Here is a 19,516-nt window from a genome sequence, read left to right on the forward strand (position 1 = left end):
TTTTCACATTCTTCTCTGCAGATCCTCTCAAGCTCTGTTGGGTTGGATGGGGAGCGTAGCTGCACAGCTATTTTCAGGTCTATCCAGAGATGTTTGATCTGGTTCAAATCTGGGCTCTGGCTGGGCCATTCAAGGACATTCAGAGACTTGTCGTTGTCCTGTTGGAAGGTGAACCTATGCCCCAGTCTGAGGTCCTGAGCGCTCTGGATCATGGTTTCATCAAGGATCTCTTTGTGCTTTGCTCCGTTCATCTTTGCCTCGATCCTGACAAGTCTCCCAGTCCTTGCCGCTGAAAAACATCCCCACAGCATGATGCTGCCACCACCATGCTTCACTGTAGGGATGGTACCAGGTTTCCTCCAGAAGTGACACTTGGCATTCAGGCCCAAGAGTTCCATCTTGGTTTCATGAGACCAGAGAATCTTGTTTCTCATGGTCTGAGAGTCTTTAGGTGCCTTTTTCTGAGGAGTGGCTTCCATCTGGCCACTCTACCATAAAGGCCTGATTGGTGGAGTGCTGCAGAGATGGTTGTCCTTCTGGAAGGTTCTCTCATCTCTACAGAGGAACTCTAGAGCTCTGTCAGAGTGACCATCGGATTCTTAGTCACCTCCCTGACCAAGGTCCTTCTCCCCGATTGCTCAGTTTGGCCGGGCAGCCAGCCCTAGGAAGAGTCTTGGTGGTTCCAAATTTCTTATATTAAAAATGATGGAGGCCACTGTGTTCTTGGGGACCTTAAATACTGCAGACATTTTTTGGTAACCTTCCCCAGATCTGTGCCTCGACACAATCGACCTCATTGCTTGGTTTTGCTCTGACATGCACTGTCAACTTATTTAAACAGGTGTGTCAAATCATGTCCAATCAATTGAATTTACCACAGGTGGACTCCAAGTTGTAGAAGCATCTCAAGGATGATCAATGGAAACAGAATGCACCTGAGCTCAATTTCGAGTCTCATAGCAAAGGGTCTGAATACTTGTGTAAATAAGGTTTTTCTATTTTATTTTTATTTGCAAAAAAAACTGTTTTCGCTTTGTCATTATGGGGTATTGTGTGTAAAATGCTGAGGATTTTTTCATTTATTTAGAATAAGGCTGTAATGTAACAAAATGTGGAAAAAGTCAAGGATCTGAATAATTTCCAAAGCCACTGTAGAACAGCTCTACAGCTTCTTAGACTTGCTTTCAATGCGAATGACAGATCTATAACCCGTATTTCTATGTGAAATTGGTTGGGTTGCCCAAAAAATTACATATTACAGGTTTAATTGATTGATTTCTGATTTAATTGAAGGCTAAGAGGACTAAGTGTGTATTGTGACTGTTGTCCGGAGAAACAGAGTGGAAACAGCTGTGGCAGGAGCATGTCCAGCATCACCTGCAGCTCCCTGCCTACTTGGGACATCATCTGGTCAAACCCCTAGGAGACCTTGTCACACCCTGACCATAGTTTACTTTGTATATTTCTATGTTTTGGTTGGTCAGGGTGTGATCTGAGTGGGCATTCTATGTTACATGTCTAGTTTGTCCAGTTCTATGTTCGGCCTGATATGGTTCTCAATCAGAGGCAGGTGTTCGTCATTGTCTCTGATTGGGAACCATATTTAGGTAGCCTGGGTTTCACTGTGTGTTTGTGGGTGATTGTTCCTGTCTATGTGTTTTCACCAGATAGGCTGTTTAGGTTTTCGTTACGTTCATTACGTTCTTTATTTTGTAGTGTTTGTATTGATTCGTGTTTTACATTTGTTCATTAAAACATGGATCGCAATCTACACGCTGCATTTTGGTCCGATCCTTGTTCTACCTCTTCATCAGAAGAGGAGATAGAAGAAAGCCGTTACAGAATCACCCACCACAAAAGGACCAAGCAGCGTGTCAACAGGCATGAGCAGCGCGAGGAGATGCGCAATAAGGATTTCTGGACATGGGAGGAAATCCTGGACAGGAGAGGACCCTGGGCTAAACCAGGGGAGTGTAGCCGCCCAAAGGTGCAGCAGGAGAAGAGGCAACAGGAGCAGCCCAAAGAGGAGGTATGGACATGGGAGGACGAATTAGAAGGAAGAGGACCCTGGGCTCAGCCAGGAGAATATCGCCGCCCCAAAGAAGAACTGGAGGCGGCGAAAGCTGAGAGGCGCAGATATGAGGAGGCAGCACGACGTAGCGGATGGAAGCCTGAGAGGCAGCCCCAAAAATTTATTGGGGGGGGGCTAACAGGGAGTATGGCTACGCCAGGTAGGAGACCTGGGCAGACTCCCTGTGCTTACCGGGGGGCTAGAGAGACCGGACAGGCACCGTGTTATGCAGTGGTGCGCACGGTGTCTCCAGTTCGGGTGCATAGCCCAGTGCGGTACATACCAGCTCCGCGTGTCGGCCGGGCTAGATTGAGCGTTGAGCCTAATGCCATGAAGCCGGCTCTACGCAGCTGGTCCCCAGTGCGTCTCCTTGGGCCGGCTTACATGGCACCAGCCTTGCGCTCGGTGTCTCCGGTTCGCCTGCATAGCCCAGTGCGGGCTATTCCACCTCGCCGCACTGGCAGGGCGACCGTGAGCATTCAACCAGGTAAGGTTGGGCAGGCTCGGTGCTCAAGAGCTCCAGTGCGCCTGCACGGTCCGGTCTTTCCAGTACCACCTCCACACCCCAGCCCTCCGGTAGCAGCTCCCCGCACCAGGCTTCCTGTGCGTGTCCTCGGCCCAGTACCACCAGTGCCAGCACCACGCATCAGGCCTACAGTGCGCCTCGCCTGTCCAGCGCTGCCAGAGCCTCCCTCCTCTTCAGCGCTGTCGGAGTCTCCCGCCTGTTTAGCGCTGTCAGAGCTTTCCGCCTCTACAGCGTTGCCGGAGTCTCCCGCCTGTTCGGAGCTGCCAGTCTGCAAGGAGCTGCCAGTCTGCAAGGAGCTGCCAGTCTGCAAGGAGCTGCCAGTCTGCATGGAGCTGCCAGTCTGCATAGAGCTGCCAGTCTGCAAGGAGCTGCCAGTCTGCAAGGAGCTGCCAGAGCTGCCAGTCTGCAGGATGCCGCCAAAGCTGCCAGTTTGCACGGAGCCGCCAGAGCTGCCAGTCTGCAAGGAGCCGCCAGAGCTGCCAGTTAGCATGGAGCAGCCAGAGCCGCCAGTCAGCATGGAGCAGCCAGGGCCGCCAGTCAGCATGGAGCAGCCAGGGCCGCCAGTCAGCATGGAGCAGCCAGAGCTGCCAGTCAGCATGGAGCAGCCAGAGCTGTCAGTCAGCATGGAGCAGCCAGTCAGCATGGAGCAGCCAGAGCAGCCAGTCAGCATGGAGCAGCCAGAGCTGCCAGTCAGCATGGAGCATCCAGAGCTGCCAGTCAGCATGGAGCAGCCAGAGCTGTCAGTCAGCATGGAGCAGCCAGTCAGCATGGAGCAGCCAGAGCTGCCAGTCGACCAGACTCTTCCAGATCTGCCAGTCGACCAGACTCTTCCAGATCTGCCAGTCGACCAGACTCTTCCAGATTCTCCAGTCAGCCAGGATCTGCTAGATCCAACTACCTGCCTGGGCTTCCTCTCAGTGCTGAGCTTCCTCTCAGTGCTGAGCTTCCTCTCAGTGCTGAGCTTCCTCTCAGTGCTAAGCTACCCATCTGTCCCGAGCTACCTCTGTCCCGAGCTGCCCCTCTGTCCCGAGCTGTCATTTAGGAGGGTAACCTATCTAGGGACGCTAAGGAGGTGGACTAAAACTATTATGGAGTGGGGTCCACGTCCAGCGCCAGAGCCGCCACCGCGGACAGATGCCCACCCAGACCCTCGCCTATAGGTTCAGGTTTTGCGGCCGGAGTCCGCACCTTGGGGGGGGGGTACTGTCACACCCTGACCATAGTTTACTTTGTATATTTCTATGTTTTGGTTGGTCAGGGTGTGATCTGAGTGGGCATTCTATGTTACATGTCTAGTTTGTCCAGTTCTATGTTCGGCCTGATATGGTTCTCAATCAGAGGCAGGTGTTCGTCATTGTCTCTGATTGGGAACCATATTTAGGTAGCCTGGGTTTCACTGTGTGTTTGTGGGTGATTGTTCCTGTCTATGTGTTTTCACCAGATAGGCTGTTTAGGTTTTCGTTACGTTCATTACGTTCTTTATTTTGTAGTGTTTGTATTGATTCGTGTTTTACATTTGTTCATTAAAACATGGATCGCAATCTACACGCTGCATTTTGGTCCGATCCTTGTTCTACCTCTTCATCAGAAGAGGAGATAGAAGAAAGCCGTTACAGACCTGAGCAAGAGGAGGTACCCTGAGCATGAGGATGAGGTGCTGAGATACTACTGCTCCATGTCTGGACAAGAATCAGATGAACCTCATCGTCTTGACGTCCAATGTTCTGGGGAGAAAACTGACTGTGTGTTAACAAAACAAATTCTGTTACCATATTTCAACAAGAATAAATGTGGTGTGGTGGAGTAAGGGGCGGTGACTTTCTCATAAAAGGAGTACACTTCCAGGCAGGTATGCACGGTAGAAATCCCTGGGTTTGTTGGAGAAAAAAGAGAGCAAACACAAACAGGCTCTTCTAGCCTTAATCTAAGAATCATGTCACATACTTGAGATTAGATCAGATTAGATCAATGTTATTATCCCAGGGGGAAATTAGTTTGGTCATGTGCTTAAAATACATAATATATTAAACAGAGAATGATACTCCACCCAGATACTCTGCCTAGGCAGAGTGATTGGCACAGTATAATCAGGCTGTTGATTGGAATGTTGCCTCACTCTTCAATGGCTGTGCGAAGTTGCTGGAACACGCTGTCCTACACGTCGATCCAGAGCATCCCAAACGTGCTCAATGGGTGACATGTCTGGTGGGTATGCAGGCCATGGAAGAACTGGGACATTTTCAGCTTCCAGGAATTGTGTACAGATCCTTGCAATATGTGGCCTCAGGTTCTCCTCACGCTATCACTGTGCATTCAAATTGCCATCAATAAAATACAATTGTGTTCATTGTCAATAGCTTATGCCTGCCCATACCATAACTCCACCGTCACCATGGGGCACTCTGTTCACAACATTGACATCAGCAAATTGCTCACCCACACAACCCCACACACATGGTCTGACAAAACTGCACATTTTAGTGGCCTTTTATTGTCCCCAGCACAAGGTGCACCTGTGTAATGATGATGCTGTTTAATCAGCTTCTTGGTGAATGGATTATCTTTGAAATTGAGAAATGCTCACTAACAGGGATGTAAACAAATTTGTGCACAACATTTGAGAACGAATATGCTTTTTGTTAGAATGGAACATTTCTGGGATCTTTTATTTCAGCTCATGAAACATGGAGCCAACACTACATGTTGCATTTCTATTTTTGTTCAGTGTATACTCCCTCTAATGCTTTTAGTGTTTTTGATTTATTTTGAGATTCATAGTTTTCTTTTTTTGTGCACAGAGGCGGACCTCTAATACCAATGACTCCAGCATGAACAGTTACTGTGGTGCTGCTGTGCCTCTGGTTCATTGTTCTCTATTATGGTCTTGAATTTGAATATAGCATTCTTGCATCATCAGGAGTCATTGCTCTCTTACCTACCTTAAATAACATTGTCAATCATTGACCTGCATACACTTGGACTTCGGCTAGGTGTATGTGTGAGCGTGTGCCTGTATGCCTGAGTGTGTGCACAGATGTGTGTGCAGCTATGTGTAGGTGTTTGTGTCTGTCTGATGATTTTTTTTTCCTACATCGTAGCCTATAGTTCCTCTGTTTAAAATCAGAATTTCACAGATACACTGAAGAAACGGCAGACTCTCTTCCACAATGTCTACTTTATTACTTGTTTAAGATTATTTGTTTAAGATTAAGATCACTTTACTGGGGCCTGTTGCACAAAACTAGGATAAGGGATTAAGCCAGGATATCTTGGTGATCCTGGCTCAATTGATCCGTAATCCGGTTGCACTAAAGATGGATAGGGGGCAGGAGGATATGTTATGGTATAAATTACCATGGAGATTTATTCTGTGGAGCTAGCCTGCTCCAGACCAGGCTAAATTCCAGGATCTATTTAATCTCATCCCTAATGTCAGTCAGCAGTCACCACAAATGGAAACCAATAGTTATTTCACTGCTCACTATACATTGTTATCACATATAACTAGACCCACTGTTATTTAAACGTTTGTGATCATTAATTTCAATGATTTTGGATAAAAAATGATTTTTAGATGTTGCTATCATTAGATAATTTACAGTTTCCCATAGACTATAAGGCTATATATAAAATGCTAGAATATTAGGGCCACAGAGGGGAAAAAACACAAGTCATAATATTGTAACCAGTTGTTTTAAAGGAGGACAGTTGTTAAAATGACAGATGTGGGGCATTTCGTGAAATTGTACTTCAGTAAACAAAGACATGCTGATGTGCCAGAATATTAAGTATCACATTGTCATAAGTATCAAAACTGTAAAAACAATATGTAGCTTTTCTGCAGAAAGAACCAGCCTCATAAATTTATGACTTTATCCTTTTTCTTCAGTGTGGCCCTAGTACTCTGTCATATAAACAAATACACATTCCATATGAATATAAAAACACAATGTGTAACATTATGTTCCTTTATTGAATAAGGACAAAACAAAGCAGGTAAACCATCAGCTCCTTTCAAAACTGAAGTCACAGTGACTCTACAAGATGGAAAGCACAGAATCTAAGCATATTATACAAAATGATACATATACAGACCTTTGAATGTGTATAACACACCCTGCATGTCTGCACACTAAAATAAATGCAGGACAAATCCATACACATCAACTGAACAGACAAATGAATGGATGCAGTAGCCTCCCTGCAGCCTTGTATTACACACAGTATACCGCACAAACATCATAAGAGGCCAAATTCGTCAAAAAACGAACCCAAAAAAACCCAAATTCCTCTGCCACCGCAGGACATATTTAACCAAAATTGAAAGCACACATACTAACTAAAATAATTCAACACATATTGGTCCCTCAGCAGCCGACCACTGTCGTCATCAGGTAAGATTGCCGGATTGTCCCAGTCCATGGCTGGTGGCACTCTGGGGGCCCTCTCCTTCCTCAGGCAGGCCACATTGTGAAGGACAGCACAAGCCACAGTAATATCACATGCCCTAACAGGGCTGACCCTTAATTTGTGAAGGCAGTGAAAGCGTGCCTTCAGGAGGCCAAAGGTCATTTCAACTCTGGCCCTGGTCCTGGCATGGGCATGGTTGTAGGCCTGCTGTGCTTCCTGGGGGTCTGTGAAAGGTGTCAGGAGAAAAGGCTGGCAGCCATACCCCCTGTCTCCCAGCAACACACCAGAGAATTCACCTGTCAACACAAAATCTCATCATTACTACCTCATAAACACAGTGATATTCTTGACACAGCCATGATGGTTATAAATAGGGGTTGTGTGGCTTACCTTGTGATAGGCACTGATAGATTTCAGAGGCCCGAAAGATTCTGGAGTCATGGACTGAGCCAGGCCATTTTGCCACAACATTGCTGATCACACAGTCAGCATTGCAGACCATCTGAAATCATAAGATGAGGAATATTACACCAATCAATGCACATCACTGGCAATGCAGAGTGTTCGTCAATGGACAATATCAAAAAGTTATGTTCACCTGAACATTAATGCTGTGAAAGGATTTCCTATTCACAAAATCGGCCTCATGGGCACCTGAGGGGGCTTTTATCCTTATGTGTGTGCAGTCCACTGCACCAATGACATTGGGGAAACCTGTCACACAAAGTAATGAGTATCCTACTATGTGTTAACAGTTGTCCTGTAATTTGTAGATCCTCTTACCTGCAATCCTATAGAACTCCTCTTTGATGTCACAGAGTCTTCTGTGGCCAGGGAAGGAGATGAAGACATCTGCTAATGCTTTGATAGCCAGACACACACTCCTTATTGTGCGGCAAATTGTGGCCTTGTTCAGCTGTTCTGCATCCCCCACTGAGTACAGGAAGGCTCCACTAGCAAAAAAGCGCAAGGCCACACAAACCATTTGCTCCACACTCAGTGCATGGCTCCGTGCAGTGCGGTGCTTAATCCTGGGACCCAGTAGTCTGCATAGATACCTGATGCCATCTGCAGAAAACCTGTATCTTTCATATAGATGGTCATCAGGGAAGGCCAGTGGGTCCAACCGGTCCCTGAAGACCCTTTCTCACCTGAAGGCTCTCCTCAGCACAAGTGCTTCTTCATCCACCACATCTCGCACGAATGGGCATGCCATTGTCAGAGCAGAAAGGAACACACAATTTTGGGCCTTCATATAGGCTAGTGGCCACACCTGGTGCTGGGGGGGGTGGGCAAAAGAGGGCGATGCCTTATAACGATGACTTGGTTGTACTGATTGCTGGGAAAATAAAAAAAACCTTAGAAAGATGCCACCGTCCTGTGTGCTCACAATAAGAGCTCATATGTCATGGCTCACTTGACTTTACGAGAATATACCTAATTTTTATTTTGAGCTGTGTCATCTTCTTGGAGCTGGGGGAGGAAAGAAAAATAATGATTAATACATTTGTGTTACAGTTAGCATACAGTGTACATTGAAGGCATATCTCACCTCCCTCTCAAGTTTTTTTATTTCAAGGTCCAGTTTCCTAATTGTCCTCTTTTTTATTTCGAACTCCAGTGCAAGATTTTCCATCTTTTTCTTCTTGTACTGAATGTCTATGTCTGCCAGTTCTATTTGGCACCGGAGGTGGTTGCCATACAACTTTCTGATAGCTTGTGAGCTCTGTGAACACAATACAATTAGCGCAGCTGGAATTTGGCAGGATGTGGTGTCCTTTTATTAATACGCACTATGTTGCCAGGCTGGTTTTCCCACTGTATAGCATCTGGGTCCTGTAAAAGAAATTAGATTTTTTGATTTTGATGAGGACTCCTCACCATTGTAGAGTAAATAGTACTTTCACAGTCTTAACATGATACCTCATGCCTTCTGGAATCCAGAGAGATGGTCTCCTCCTCATCATCGTCTCCATCATGTGCTGTTGCTGCTGCACTGGGGCCTTCACCCTATCACATTTAATCGGATTCATATTGAAGCTAGTAGACAAGACATGCCAGGCCTACAGTATGCCTTTGATGGAGTACTCACTGGATCAGCATCGTCTGGTGCTTGTGCTGGTGGCTCTAACAGGAACACAGTGCTGCCAGACACTGCAAGGCAATAGGTAAACCAAAGTCAGACAGTCCAAATTGATTCAATATGAATGTGGTTGTATCCCATGTAGAGATGGAAGGACATACCTTGAATGAAGCGGGTGGCATCTTGGGAGGAACCTATGCTCGTCTCTTTCCCCCCAGGGATCCCCTCTAAGACGGGCCTGCCTTTATTTAGCTCCAAGGCCATGTCCTCTGCTGGGGTAAGGTCAGCCTTTGGTGACCCACCACCCGTGCCTTGTCTGTGGGTATTCTTTTTCACTGCTAAAACAGTACAGACAATGTGTGAGCAGGCACCTTCTGGGTACAATATATGCTTGTGCTTTGTTAAATATTAGTCAGGGACCATACCATTCTGCAGAATGTTCTTGTATTTGATTTTGACCTGCTGCCATGTCCGTTTTGGCCCGTTCATGTTTAATCTACACACACACACACACACACACTTAATGGAGTCACACTGCAAAAAATTACTTGGTATTTTTGTCTTGTTTTCAGTAAAAATATCAAAAATTTTATCATAGCTTTATACAGTGTGATGGAGTTACTTTACACAATTTCACTCATATCTGCAGTGCATTTCAATAAAAAAAAATTAACCGTTTCATAATTACAGTACAACTGCATTTTTGGAGATGTGAATTAAATATTTGAATTGTAATTGTGATGTTTCAGCGGAGCGGTGAGTGTGTAATTGTGCACTACTTACGCATTCAGGCGGTCTGCAATACTTTGCCACGCTTTTTCTCTTTGCTTTATCACTGTGGCGGTGTTGCCTTTCTTCTTAATTATATATTTTACCTCCTCGTATGCCTCCATGAGGATTTGTGCTTCCGACGGGGAAAAGTACGCGGCTCTAGTTGCCATGGTAAATCAGTTAATCTGTGATCTGTGGCGGGGTCTATTTGAGTGAGCCGTGAGCGCGCACCTATCCAGGATTGGTTTCACCTGGCTTAATGAATCCGTGTCTGCTCATCCTGGCTTGGTCTTTGTGCAACCAATTAAGCCTGGACGCACATGTTTTGGCTTCATTGAGCTCAGCTGAGTCATTTATCCCGGATGTCTTAATTCTACTTTTGTGCAACAGGCCCCTGGTCAATTAAGGTCCAACCAAAATTTGACTTCCAACCCCCCATGAAAGACACACACAGGGTTTTTTTGGCAGTGAGGGGGGCACCCAGGGAGCTGTTGTTGTGGGGGATTAAGTGCCTTGCTCAAGGGCACAATGGCAGGAAATGGCATCTAGGATTTTATACCAGCAATCCTCAGTTTGCCAGCTCACTTCCCACCAAATCTTTCCTGTCCGTCCCAGGATTCAAACTAGCAACCCTCCCGTTCCAGGCTCACCTCTCTAACCACTAGGCTACCTGCCACATTACTGTATGGTAATAAGAGATGTGATGTAGTTATTTACAGAATTCATGGTTTAAAATTCACCAAAGGGCCACAGAAATGCAGACATCAGAGGAGCCCAACGTAATCAGTGTTTGTCACTGATCTGTGTCCATTTGTCTTCTTAGGTGCCTTGAATCTGGACATAGACTCAGCCAGTCATTTTCTCAATGTGCCCCTGGACCGCCAGTAGTAAAAATACTTTAAAGTACTACTTAAGTAATTTTTGGGGGTATCTGTACTTCACTATTTATATTTTGACAACTTTTACTTCACTACATTCCTAAAGAAAATGATGTACTTTTTACTCCATACATTTTCCCTGACACCCAAAAGTACTCATTTTGAATGCTTAGCAGGACAGAAAATGGTCCAATTCACACACTTATCAAGAAAACATCCCTGGTAATCCCTATTGCATCTGATCTGGCGGACCCACTAAACACAAATGCTTTGTTTTTAAATGTCTGAGTGTTGGAGTGACCCTGGCTATCTGTATATTTTTTTTTAAACCAAGAAAATGGTGCCATCAGGTTTGCTTAATATAAGGAATTTTCAATTATTCTTACTTTTACTTTTGATACTTAGGTATATTTTAGCAACATTTACTTTTGATACTTAAATATATTTAAAACCAAATACTTCTAGACTTTTACTCAAGTAGTATTTTCCTGGGTGACTTTCACCTCTACTTGAGTCATTTCTATTCAGGTAACTTTACTTTTACTCAAGTATGAGAATTGGGTACCTTTTCCTCCACTGACCTCCAGTCTGTGGAGAGTGGGGTTAGAAACTGTCCCTCCCCCACTTTGACAAAGCACCTGAGGTTCTCACCACCCAGTGCTACTCCTCTGGGAGACATTACTGGGAGGTGGAGGCCGTGAGCTACTGGGATATAGTTGTGTCCTACCAGAGCATTTAATGCTAGGCGACTGAGGGCCTCACTTTTGGCCTAAAAAATGAATCATGGAACATCACACACAAGGGCAATCGGTTTGCCTACCACAACATGAAGAGGGAGATCGCCAATTCCCTGAAGAGCAACAGATTGACAGTGGTGGTAGACTTTGGGAAGGGAACCATCACTTTTTCTCAAGTGGGTATGAAACTGACCCAGCTACACCAGTTCAAGGCTCAGCTCAGCCAGACTGTGACTTCGATTCGGCCTCTACCGCATATAGCCTCCCAGTAGAGTCACAATTATAGAGACCCGGTAGTGGTCCTACTTTAGCCCTGCCTCTACTTGGTGCTAACATGTGCCCTTTGTCCTGATCTTGCCCACATTCTGATTGTGCTCACATTTTTAGAGCGGTGTAGATAAGACACATTGTGATCTGATCTTCCTGACAACCTCCAGAGGTAGTCAAGAACCCATTGTCTGGATATTTTATTTAACCTTCATTTTAACTAGCCTAGTCAGTTAAGAACAAATTCTTATTTACAATGAATGCCTACCCTGGCCAAATGTGCACCGCCCTATGGGACTCCCAATCACTGCCAGATGTGATTCAGCCTGGAACTGTAATGACGCCTCTTGCACTGAGATGCAGTGCCTTAGACCGCTACGCCAGTCGGGAGCCCATCGATATCAAGTGTAAACATATCATGATTGTCAAACCATTTAAATCATTATACAGGCCTTTAAAATTGGTGACAGGAAGCACCATTGACTAATGCAGTGTTCCCCAAACTCAGTCCTGGGGACCCCAATGAGCTTTTTGCCCTAGCACTACACAGCTGATTCAAATAATCAAAACTTGATTATTTGAATCAGTTGTGTAGTGCTAGGGCAAAAAGCTAATTGTGCACCCATTGGGGTCCCCGGGACTGAGTTTGGGAAGCGCTGGACTAATGGCATACTGTAAGCGATTGTCTTAAAAGAAATGCATGATTTTGAAAGAATATCTGTAAAATATTTTGCATACAGGGATACACCAGCTAATCTGGTCACAATGTGGACACAGCGGAAGGATAAGAGATACATTTTAATAATAATAATACAAGCGACAAACCTTGATCAGATCACAGAACACGTTAGCACAAGGTGTAAATGAGGTTTATGACACTATTCACCAAGCACTGAACCAAATGTACCGTTGTCTCAGGTTTCTTGTATATTACAATGTTGACATGACTCCATAGTATTTTGATTTAATGTTTTGTTTATGTACAAATATCGGTGTATTTAACTATTGCTTATTGTCTATTGTAAAGGATGTATTAAGGAAATGCATTATACAGTGAGGCTCAGAAATGACTTACTGAAATGCTGTCTGTTGTCTGATTTGATTGAAGCATCCCCTTTAGCACTGAAACACACTATTCACCGCTACTCACAATAAATGAGACCAGAGTTTGAGCTCCATATCTTCATCGCTCTTTTATTAAAAATGTAATAACAAATTGACCTTGATTTCTGCTGATGTTTACTCACCACGGACACAGTGAACATTTCCTTCACAGTAATGAAAAAGTACGAGTATTGGCCCTAGAGGCCACTAAATTAAATGTAAAAAGAAAACAAGAGAATTGTATGATACACTACTCCAAATCACATTCAGTTTCACTGAAATGTTTTGTATTTTCCTGATTCTGTTTCTCTAAAAAGAGACACTGACAAATGTTTTTCAAGGACCTAAAGGCAACCCAACAAAAAAAAAAGGTGGGTATCAAATATATGTTTATCCAAATAGTTAAGATAGCACACTTCATTAAGCTTTCGGCTGCCATGGATCACAAAAAAATCTTGTATCCTAATTTCTCTCTGTCAAACCTGATTTCAATGAACCTATCAAATGGAGCTTTGTCACAACTAGTGGCACTATGTCCCAATGTACCCTCTGGAATAGAACCCTTTGGAATCCCACTATGACTTTAGGTCCCTTCAAATGGGCTACATCCTCTTCTAACACTATCAGTGTGACTAGACCTGTTAAAAGGTATGCACGTCCAAACAATAAAACATAAAAACATCTCGGCCACTGTCTCAACTACCCATGAATTTGTAAATGAATCCCATGTGTAATGTTCATAAATGATTTCCAATGGATCGCTTCGTGGTACACTGTGCTTTTCTTTTCCCCTCCGAACTTCTTTTCCTCTCGCCCCAATTGGTCTACCGTAGGCCTGTTATCCCCCAACCCAACAAGACACATTCCTCCCTTTGTCTGGGTAATGCTGGTCTTTACTTGACAACCATGGTGTTGTGATTCCTGATGGAGCACCAGGCCATGAAGATATCCCTGAAGGAGAGAAAGGAGACAAGTGTTTAAGTCAGTTAACATGTTCCCTTTTCTACTCCAACACCACTTTCATTTAAATGTCCCAAAAACAACATCAACCTTCCTCACAGAAATAAAGGAACACATACATTTAAACACAAACCCACACACCTGCAGTGAGTAGCGACACATTCATTGCTGCAGTACTCCTTGTCCCAGTCCGTGCTCTCTATTGCAGGATTGGTGCATCCTGCACGCACACACGTAGTCAGAGGGCCAGAAGCCACATCAGTGGCACCTGGAGACACATTGAACTCCATTTCCATCTGAAGAAAAATAGGGAAAAGTTGATGATTGAAACACCAAGCATATTTAACATGCACATTGGGTCAATTTACAAAGAAAAACCTCAGCCTACCTCTCCTGACGTGAACTCTTCCGTAACCGCATCCTCATCTGCACTTTGCGTCAAGTCAGTGGACTTTGCCAATTGCAGAGCCACTGTAGGGGTGGAGTAAGCAGATGTAGGTACAGTGGAATTGGTGACACAAATTGAGTTGGCGGTTGCGGTTGTCGTAACAATAATGGGCAAGGATGCGTCTGCTTGCAAAGAAGCAGGGACTATCGTGATCTGTAGTGGAGGGGGAGGTGTCGCGGTGATGGACACAGGAATCCCAGGTCCAGCACTTCCTCTGGGCTTGGCCTGGAGGGGAGGCGGGGCTGGGGAGTGTACCATCTGCTGGAGCCGCGGGGGAGGAGGGGCATGCTGCATCTGCTGCAGAGGTGGGGGCTGGCGTGGGGCTGAGGGCAGCAGGGTGCGCACACCGCCAGGGAGCACAGTCACCATGGAGGTGGGGATCTGGTGGAGCTGAGCCCCAGCCTGGAGCATCTGTTTGGAGATGATGATCTTGGTGATGGTGGGGGTCAGGGTGGCTGTGATGTTTGGGATCAGGGTCGGGGTGGCTGTGGGGCCCAGGGTGAGGGGCTTGTGAGCCCCTGTGCGGGAGCGTGTGGTGACCTGGGGGACGTCCAGAATGATGTTGGAGGTGCAGATGTTGGTGATGGTATTCTGGTCAGGGTTGTGCTGGGGGAGGCGGGAGGGGCGGGTGGGAGCCAGGAGGGCCACATTCACTGGCTCAGGCACTGGAGGTGGTGGTGAAGAGGCCGTGTCCATCATCTCAATAGAGGGCTAAAGAGAACACAGGAAAAAAATAATATTATATATATATATATATATATATATATATAGAGAATTGGTGAGATTAGAGTATATTACATTTGAGAAATGACAATATTTTCAATATAACATTGTCATGGCTACAGTCACACGATTTCTAAGCAAAGACAGGCCTAGAGATTTTACCTGTGAGAGCTGATTGGCTCTGTAAGCTGCTAATGCCTTCAAATACTCATTTTTTGCTGCTTCCGTCTTCCTCTTATACACCTAATAGTGATGGAGGGTTTATTATGTAGATGATACAAGAGTAAACACCAATCCTGTTTACATGAATTACAGTATATCATTTTATCCACAATGTCCTTTAATTGTTTTAAGTGTCCCGTAAAACTTCAATGAAACGCAGTCTCAAATAGCCGCCTGTCCCTTTTAATAGCCAGGCATCAGCCCCGTCATTTCAACAAATAAATTCCTGTTTCAAATAAACGCCGGGTTCAAATGAATTGTTTACGAGTTTCCTGCAGTGTGTAACGTAAAGATTAGCAAAAGATGATAAAGGAAAGCAACATCATTGCCATGGATCAGACAGCTGTGTGGTTTGACATGCTCGGCTCAACGAATAAGCGTTTAGAAAATAGACTAATACATTTTACATTTTTGTTATTTAACCTTTATTTAATTAGGCAAGTCAGTTAAGAATTTGTATTTTATTTACAATGACGGCCTACTGGGGAGCAGTGGGTTAACAGCCTTGTTCAGGGGCAGAATGTGTGTCAGCTCGGGATTCGATCCAGCAACCTTTCAGTTACTGGCCCAACGCTCTAACCACTAGGCTACCTGCCACCCCTTTAAATAAGCACCTGGGCTATTCATTGAAGTTTTACGGTATATCTTTTAGTAAAAGTGTGTATTGTATACCTGTTTCTGCTCTTCCCCAAGGCTGTCCCACATGGAGGCTACGATCTTGGACACCTCTCCAAATGTGGCATTGGGGTTCTGGCCCTTGATGGCAGCCTGGGTGTCCCTGAAGAACAGGGCGTACGCAGAGACGGGTTTCTGGGGCTCGTTGGGGTCTTTCTTCTTCTTTCCCTTCTTCCCTCCTCCAGGCCCTGCCGTAGCGGCCACCATGGCCGGCTTTCCCCCGCCGCGCCTCACTAATGCAGGGGAGATGGAGGAGGAGAGCATGGGGGCAGAGCCTGGCATGGTGGAGAGGTGGGAGAGAATTGCAGGGGAGACCGACAGGGACATTGGAGAGTCAACCAGCACACTCTTCTGGGTGACAGTGGGACCAGTGGACAGAGAGACAGGGAAAGATACAAGGCCAGATCAGTTGACTTAGCAAGACTTCAGCAACACATGACAAACCAACAAGTCCTATACATATAAATAAACATACAAACAGACACTCACCCTGAAGTCATCCATGTCATCATCCTGGAGGGAGCCTGCTGGAGAAGGCGTGGCAGACAGCTGGTCAGGGGACTTGGAACGGGACAGAATGTTCCCGCCATGAAGACCAAGCCCAAGCTGGGCACTCAACTCTGATTGATCAATAGTGGTTAGCTGATTGTGTCCCAATAGGCCATGATTCATGTCACCAAGTGGGACATCAATGGTCATTGGAGAGGAGCTGCTGAAATGGGAGCCAATGGAGTGGCCAAGTTCCTAGAGAGACAAAGACAGGAGTTTTCACAAGTCTTAAAGGATTACAATTTGAAAAATACAATATTGATGCAGAAAGTCTTCTAGTAGTATTCATAAGTACACCACTTACCACCCCTAGTGTTGAGCTGAGCAGGGCCCCCCCTCCAGACTGGCTCATCACCCTAAGACTCAGGTGCTCCAGGCCCTGAGAGTTTGGGTTCACATAGGTGGAGGCAAAGGAGGGGTCATTGCCCCCCACCACAGCATTCCTCGCCAGGCTTCCAACCCCAGAAGGACCCCCTGCTCCCCCCGATAGTTCCCCAAAATGGGACACCTCGTCCCCCACACTGAGGGCCGAGTCCTGGTCCAGGGAGATGGGAGGGATCTCAAACACTTCATCTCCAAGACTGGGGGTATGGAATGTCTGCTAAACAGAGAGAAGGAGAAGGACAACTGTTAATGGGACAAATCGATTACATGAACATTTTCGGTGTGAATACACTGCACAATGTGAATAATACGCATTGCGGAATGTGTGCAGGCTTTGAGGATCATGACACCCACCTCAGAGGAGAGAAAAGGATGACCTGCCCCAGAGATGGTGAGGTAAGTATCACTGCCTCCCGGAAACTGCAAAACACACATTGTTTTCATGTTGTGTGAATAGTCTCTCTTTTTTGTTTAGAAATAGGCCCCATACCTTGTTAACTGGGTCGTATCCATTATAACCCTGTGCTTCCAAGAACTCCTGGTCGGCATTCTGATCGGTGCCATCAGAGAGGTCAGAGTAAAAATGAAGATCCATCGTGACAGACCAATCAAAATTGTACAATTTAACAACCAAGAGTGGTGAGCTCTTTGTGATGCAGTCTCCTAGCCACTGAGCTATAATAAGAACTCCAAACTAGCTAGAGAGCACCATCATGCCAAAGGAGACGACTCAATCGCCTCACTTTAATTGGTGTGCTAGCTTGCTAACCACTAGCTGTACATCAATATATGTAAGCTGATAAATGTTAGCTAGGTAACTTTGATTTACAAAATTACATTGCAAGTAAAGGATTTGTTCAGCATTATCAGAGAGCTAATTAAGTATGACGAAATTAATTTAAAGTACTTAACTAGCTGGCAGGCTAGCCAACAATGCTAATGATAGCTTCCAGGGTATCATTCCGATTTAGCTCACGTTTGCTGTTATTTAACTAATTATGGGAACAATCTTTGTTCCCCATAAGAACCTAAATGTGCCCGTATGATATTTAGCTAGCTATAAGCAATGTGTCAAAATCACGTTGATAGGGTTCATTCGGTCCCTACTCAGCAAGCTCGACCACTAATTTTAGGCAGATATATTAGAAAGAGGAGAAAGGAATCCCATTGGTCAATGAATTGAACGTATAACGCATCACCAAGCAGCCTGTAGACCAATCGCGTTCACGTTGTCATGCTGCGTCAACACGGTTGCAAAGCTAATCGCCACGCCATCGCTTCTCAAAATCAGGGTTTCGAGAAACATGCTTATTTTCCACGAACGTACGTAATGTTACGATTCCAAAGCTATAGGATATCACAGAGAACAAGTTATTTATATAGTTATTTATATGTCGGAAAATATTTGCATTGTTGTACTTCTTGACGAAATGATTGCTAATGTTTGGTTTTTGAGCTAGTGCCCAATTGACTGCTATTCACTAATTGAAGGAGAGCTCTCCTTGTTCCAGAATGCTCCGCACACTGCCGACGCATACATTTCCCATCTACTCAAAAGTATAAATTTAAATGGCCACATTAGCATGGGAAACATGTAAACATTGCAAAAGCAAGTGAAATAAACAAAAATGTACAGTAAACATTACGCTCACAAGTTCCAAAAGAAAAATACATTTCAAATGTCATGTGTCTATATAGTGTTGTAATGATGTGCAAATAGTTAAAGTACAAAAGGGCGAAATAAACAAATAAGTATTTAGGTAAAGATTAAATAATTGCCCTTTTCTTGTGGCAACAGGTCACCAATCTTGCTGCTGCGATTGTACACTGTGGTATTTCACCCATTGTCCAGTGAGTAAGTGACTCGAGGCTCTTGATAGCAGACAGGACTCTCATTAAATAGTTTGATGGAAATATCGCTGGAACGTCTATCGTCAAATCTCACTCTACTGGACGTCGATATATAACTCTGCTGAGACCTATCCAACATGTCTAGGAAGTTGGGAGAGAGGTCAATTTGGAATTATGTCACCATTGTCCTAAGAGAGGACTGTACACCCCCTCGTGGATTATCAAGGAATGGATTGGTGTGATAGTGGAAACTGGAAACCACCTAATTTACACCAACAGACTGAATAGGTTTCGAAAAAGTTTTGCCTAAGTATAGGCGTAATGAATACACCCTTGTTTACAGGGAGGCTATAACTACTGTACTTAGCTAAATATTGTCATAGTAAAAACGTGGTGTGATAATAGCTGTGATAGTTGTTTATCAGCTTTACAAATGACAACCAGCATGATGGACGTGTCAAAAATGAGTGTTGGGGAAGTTTTGGTTAACAAGCTACCTGGCGTGGCTAATTCTTAGCATAGACTGAAGGCTATTAAAAGTGGAAAGACGGTACAAAATATCAAGGCGTTCAGTAGACTTAATCACACTCAATCTTCAGTAAAAACATTTTTACAAATTCCTACGCTTCTTATCCTCTCTCTTACCTCCATCCTCGCACTACATCGGTCCACTTATTTTCTAATTAATTGTTGATACTTGGTTTCCGGGTTTCCTTGATTCGGGGAAATGACGTCACTTAGATTCCGTTGGCCTTATTTACTGGTTATCATCGGTAATAATGTATTTGATAACAAAACATACCATAAGAATGCTATTTACAACACACAACTCACAATCAAATTAAGTAAAATATAAC

General features: G+C 44.8%; 1 protein-coding gene across 12 annotated transcripts; it reads right to left on the bottom strand.

Moving 5' to 3' along the window:
- Positions 1-12,910: 12,910 nt before the first annotated feature.
- Positions 12,911-19,394, bottom strand: LOC139387023 (TOX high mobility group box family member 4-A-like). 12 transcript variants are annotated; one of them, XM_071132987.1, is made up of 9 exons: positions 19,305-19,394; positions 17,163-17,228; positions 16,729-17,022; positions 16,365-16,619; positions 15,873-16,223; positions 15,141-15,221; positions 14,196-14,966; positions 13,949-14,103; positions 12,911-13,798 (listed from the first exon to the last, which is right to left on the bottom strand). In XM_071132987.1, exons 1-9 carry the CDS (start codon positions 19,308-19,310, stop codon positions 13,741-13,743), a joined length of 2,037 nt encoding a protein of 678 aa, XP_070989088.1. In that variant the 5' UTR covers positions 19,311-19,394; the 3' UTR covers positions 12,911-13,740. The 12 variants fall into 12 exon arrangements, with proteins under 12 accessions (XP_070989088.1, XP_070989085.1, XP_070989086.1 ...); XM_071132984.1 differs by having other exon boundaries at positions 15,873-16,226; positions 16,729-17,025; positions 19,305-19,367; XM_071132985.1 differs by having other exon boundaries at positions 12,914-13,798; positions 16,729-17,025.
- Positions 19,395-19,516: the final 122 nt, after the last annotated feature.

Source organism: Oncorhynchus clarkii, chromosome 28, assembly GCF_045791955.1.
Source record: "Oncorhynchus clarkii lewisi isolate Uvic-CL-2024 chromosome 28, UVic_Ocla_1.0, whole genome shotgun sequence".
Taxonomy (NCBI): Eukaryota; Metazoa; Chordata; class Actinopteri; order Salmoniformes; family Salmonidae; genus Oncorhynchus; species Oncorhynchus clarkii.

Coding starts and splice junctions, on each gene's coding strand:
- LOC139387023 (XM_071132975.1), bottom strand. CDS start 18,704: ATGAGAGTCCTGTCTGCTATCAAGAGCCTCGAGTCACTTACTCACTGG. Junction 14,967..15,140: donor GAGCCAATCAGCTCTCACAG/GTAAAATCTCTA, acceptor TGTTCTCTTTAG/CCCTCTATTGAGATGATGGA. Junction 14,104..14,195: donor AAGAGTTCACGTCAGGAGAG/GTAGGCTGAGGT, acceptor ATTTTTCTTCAG/ATGGAAATGGAGTTCAATGT.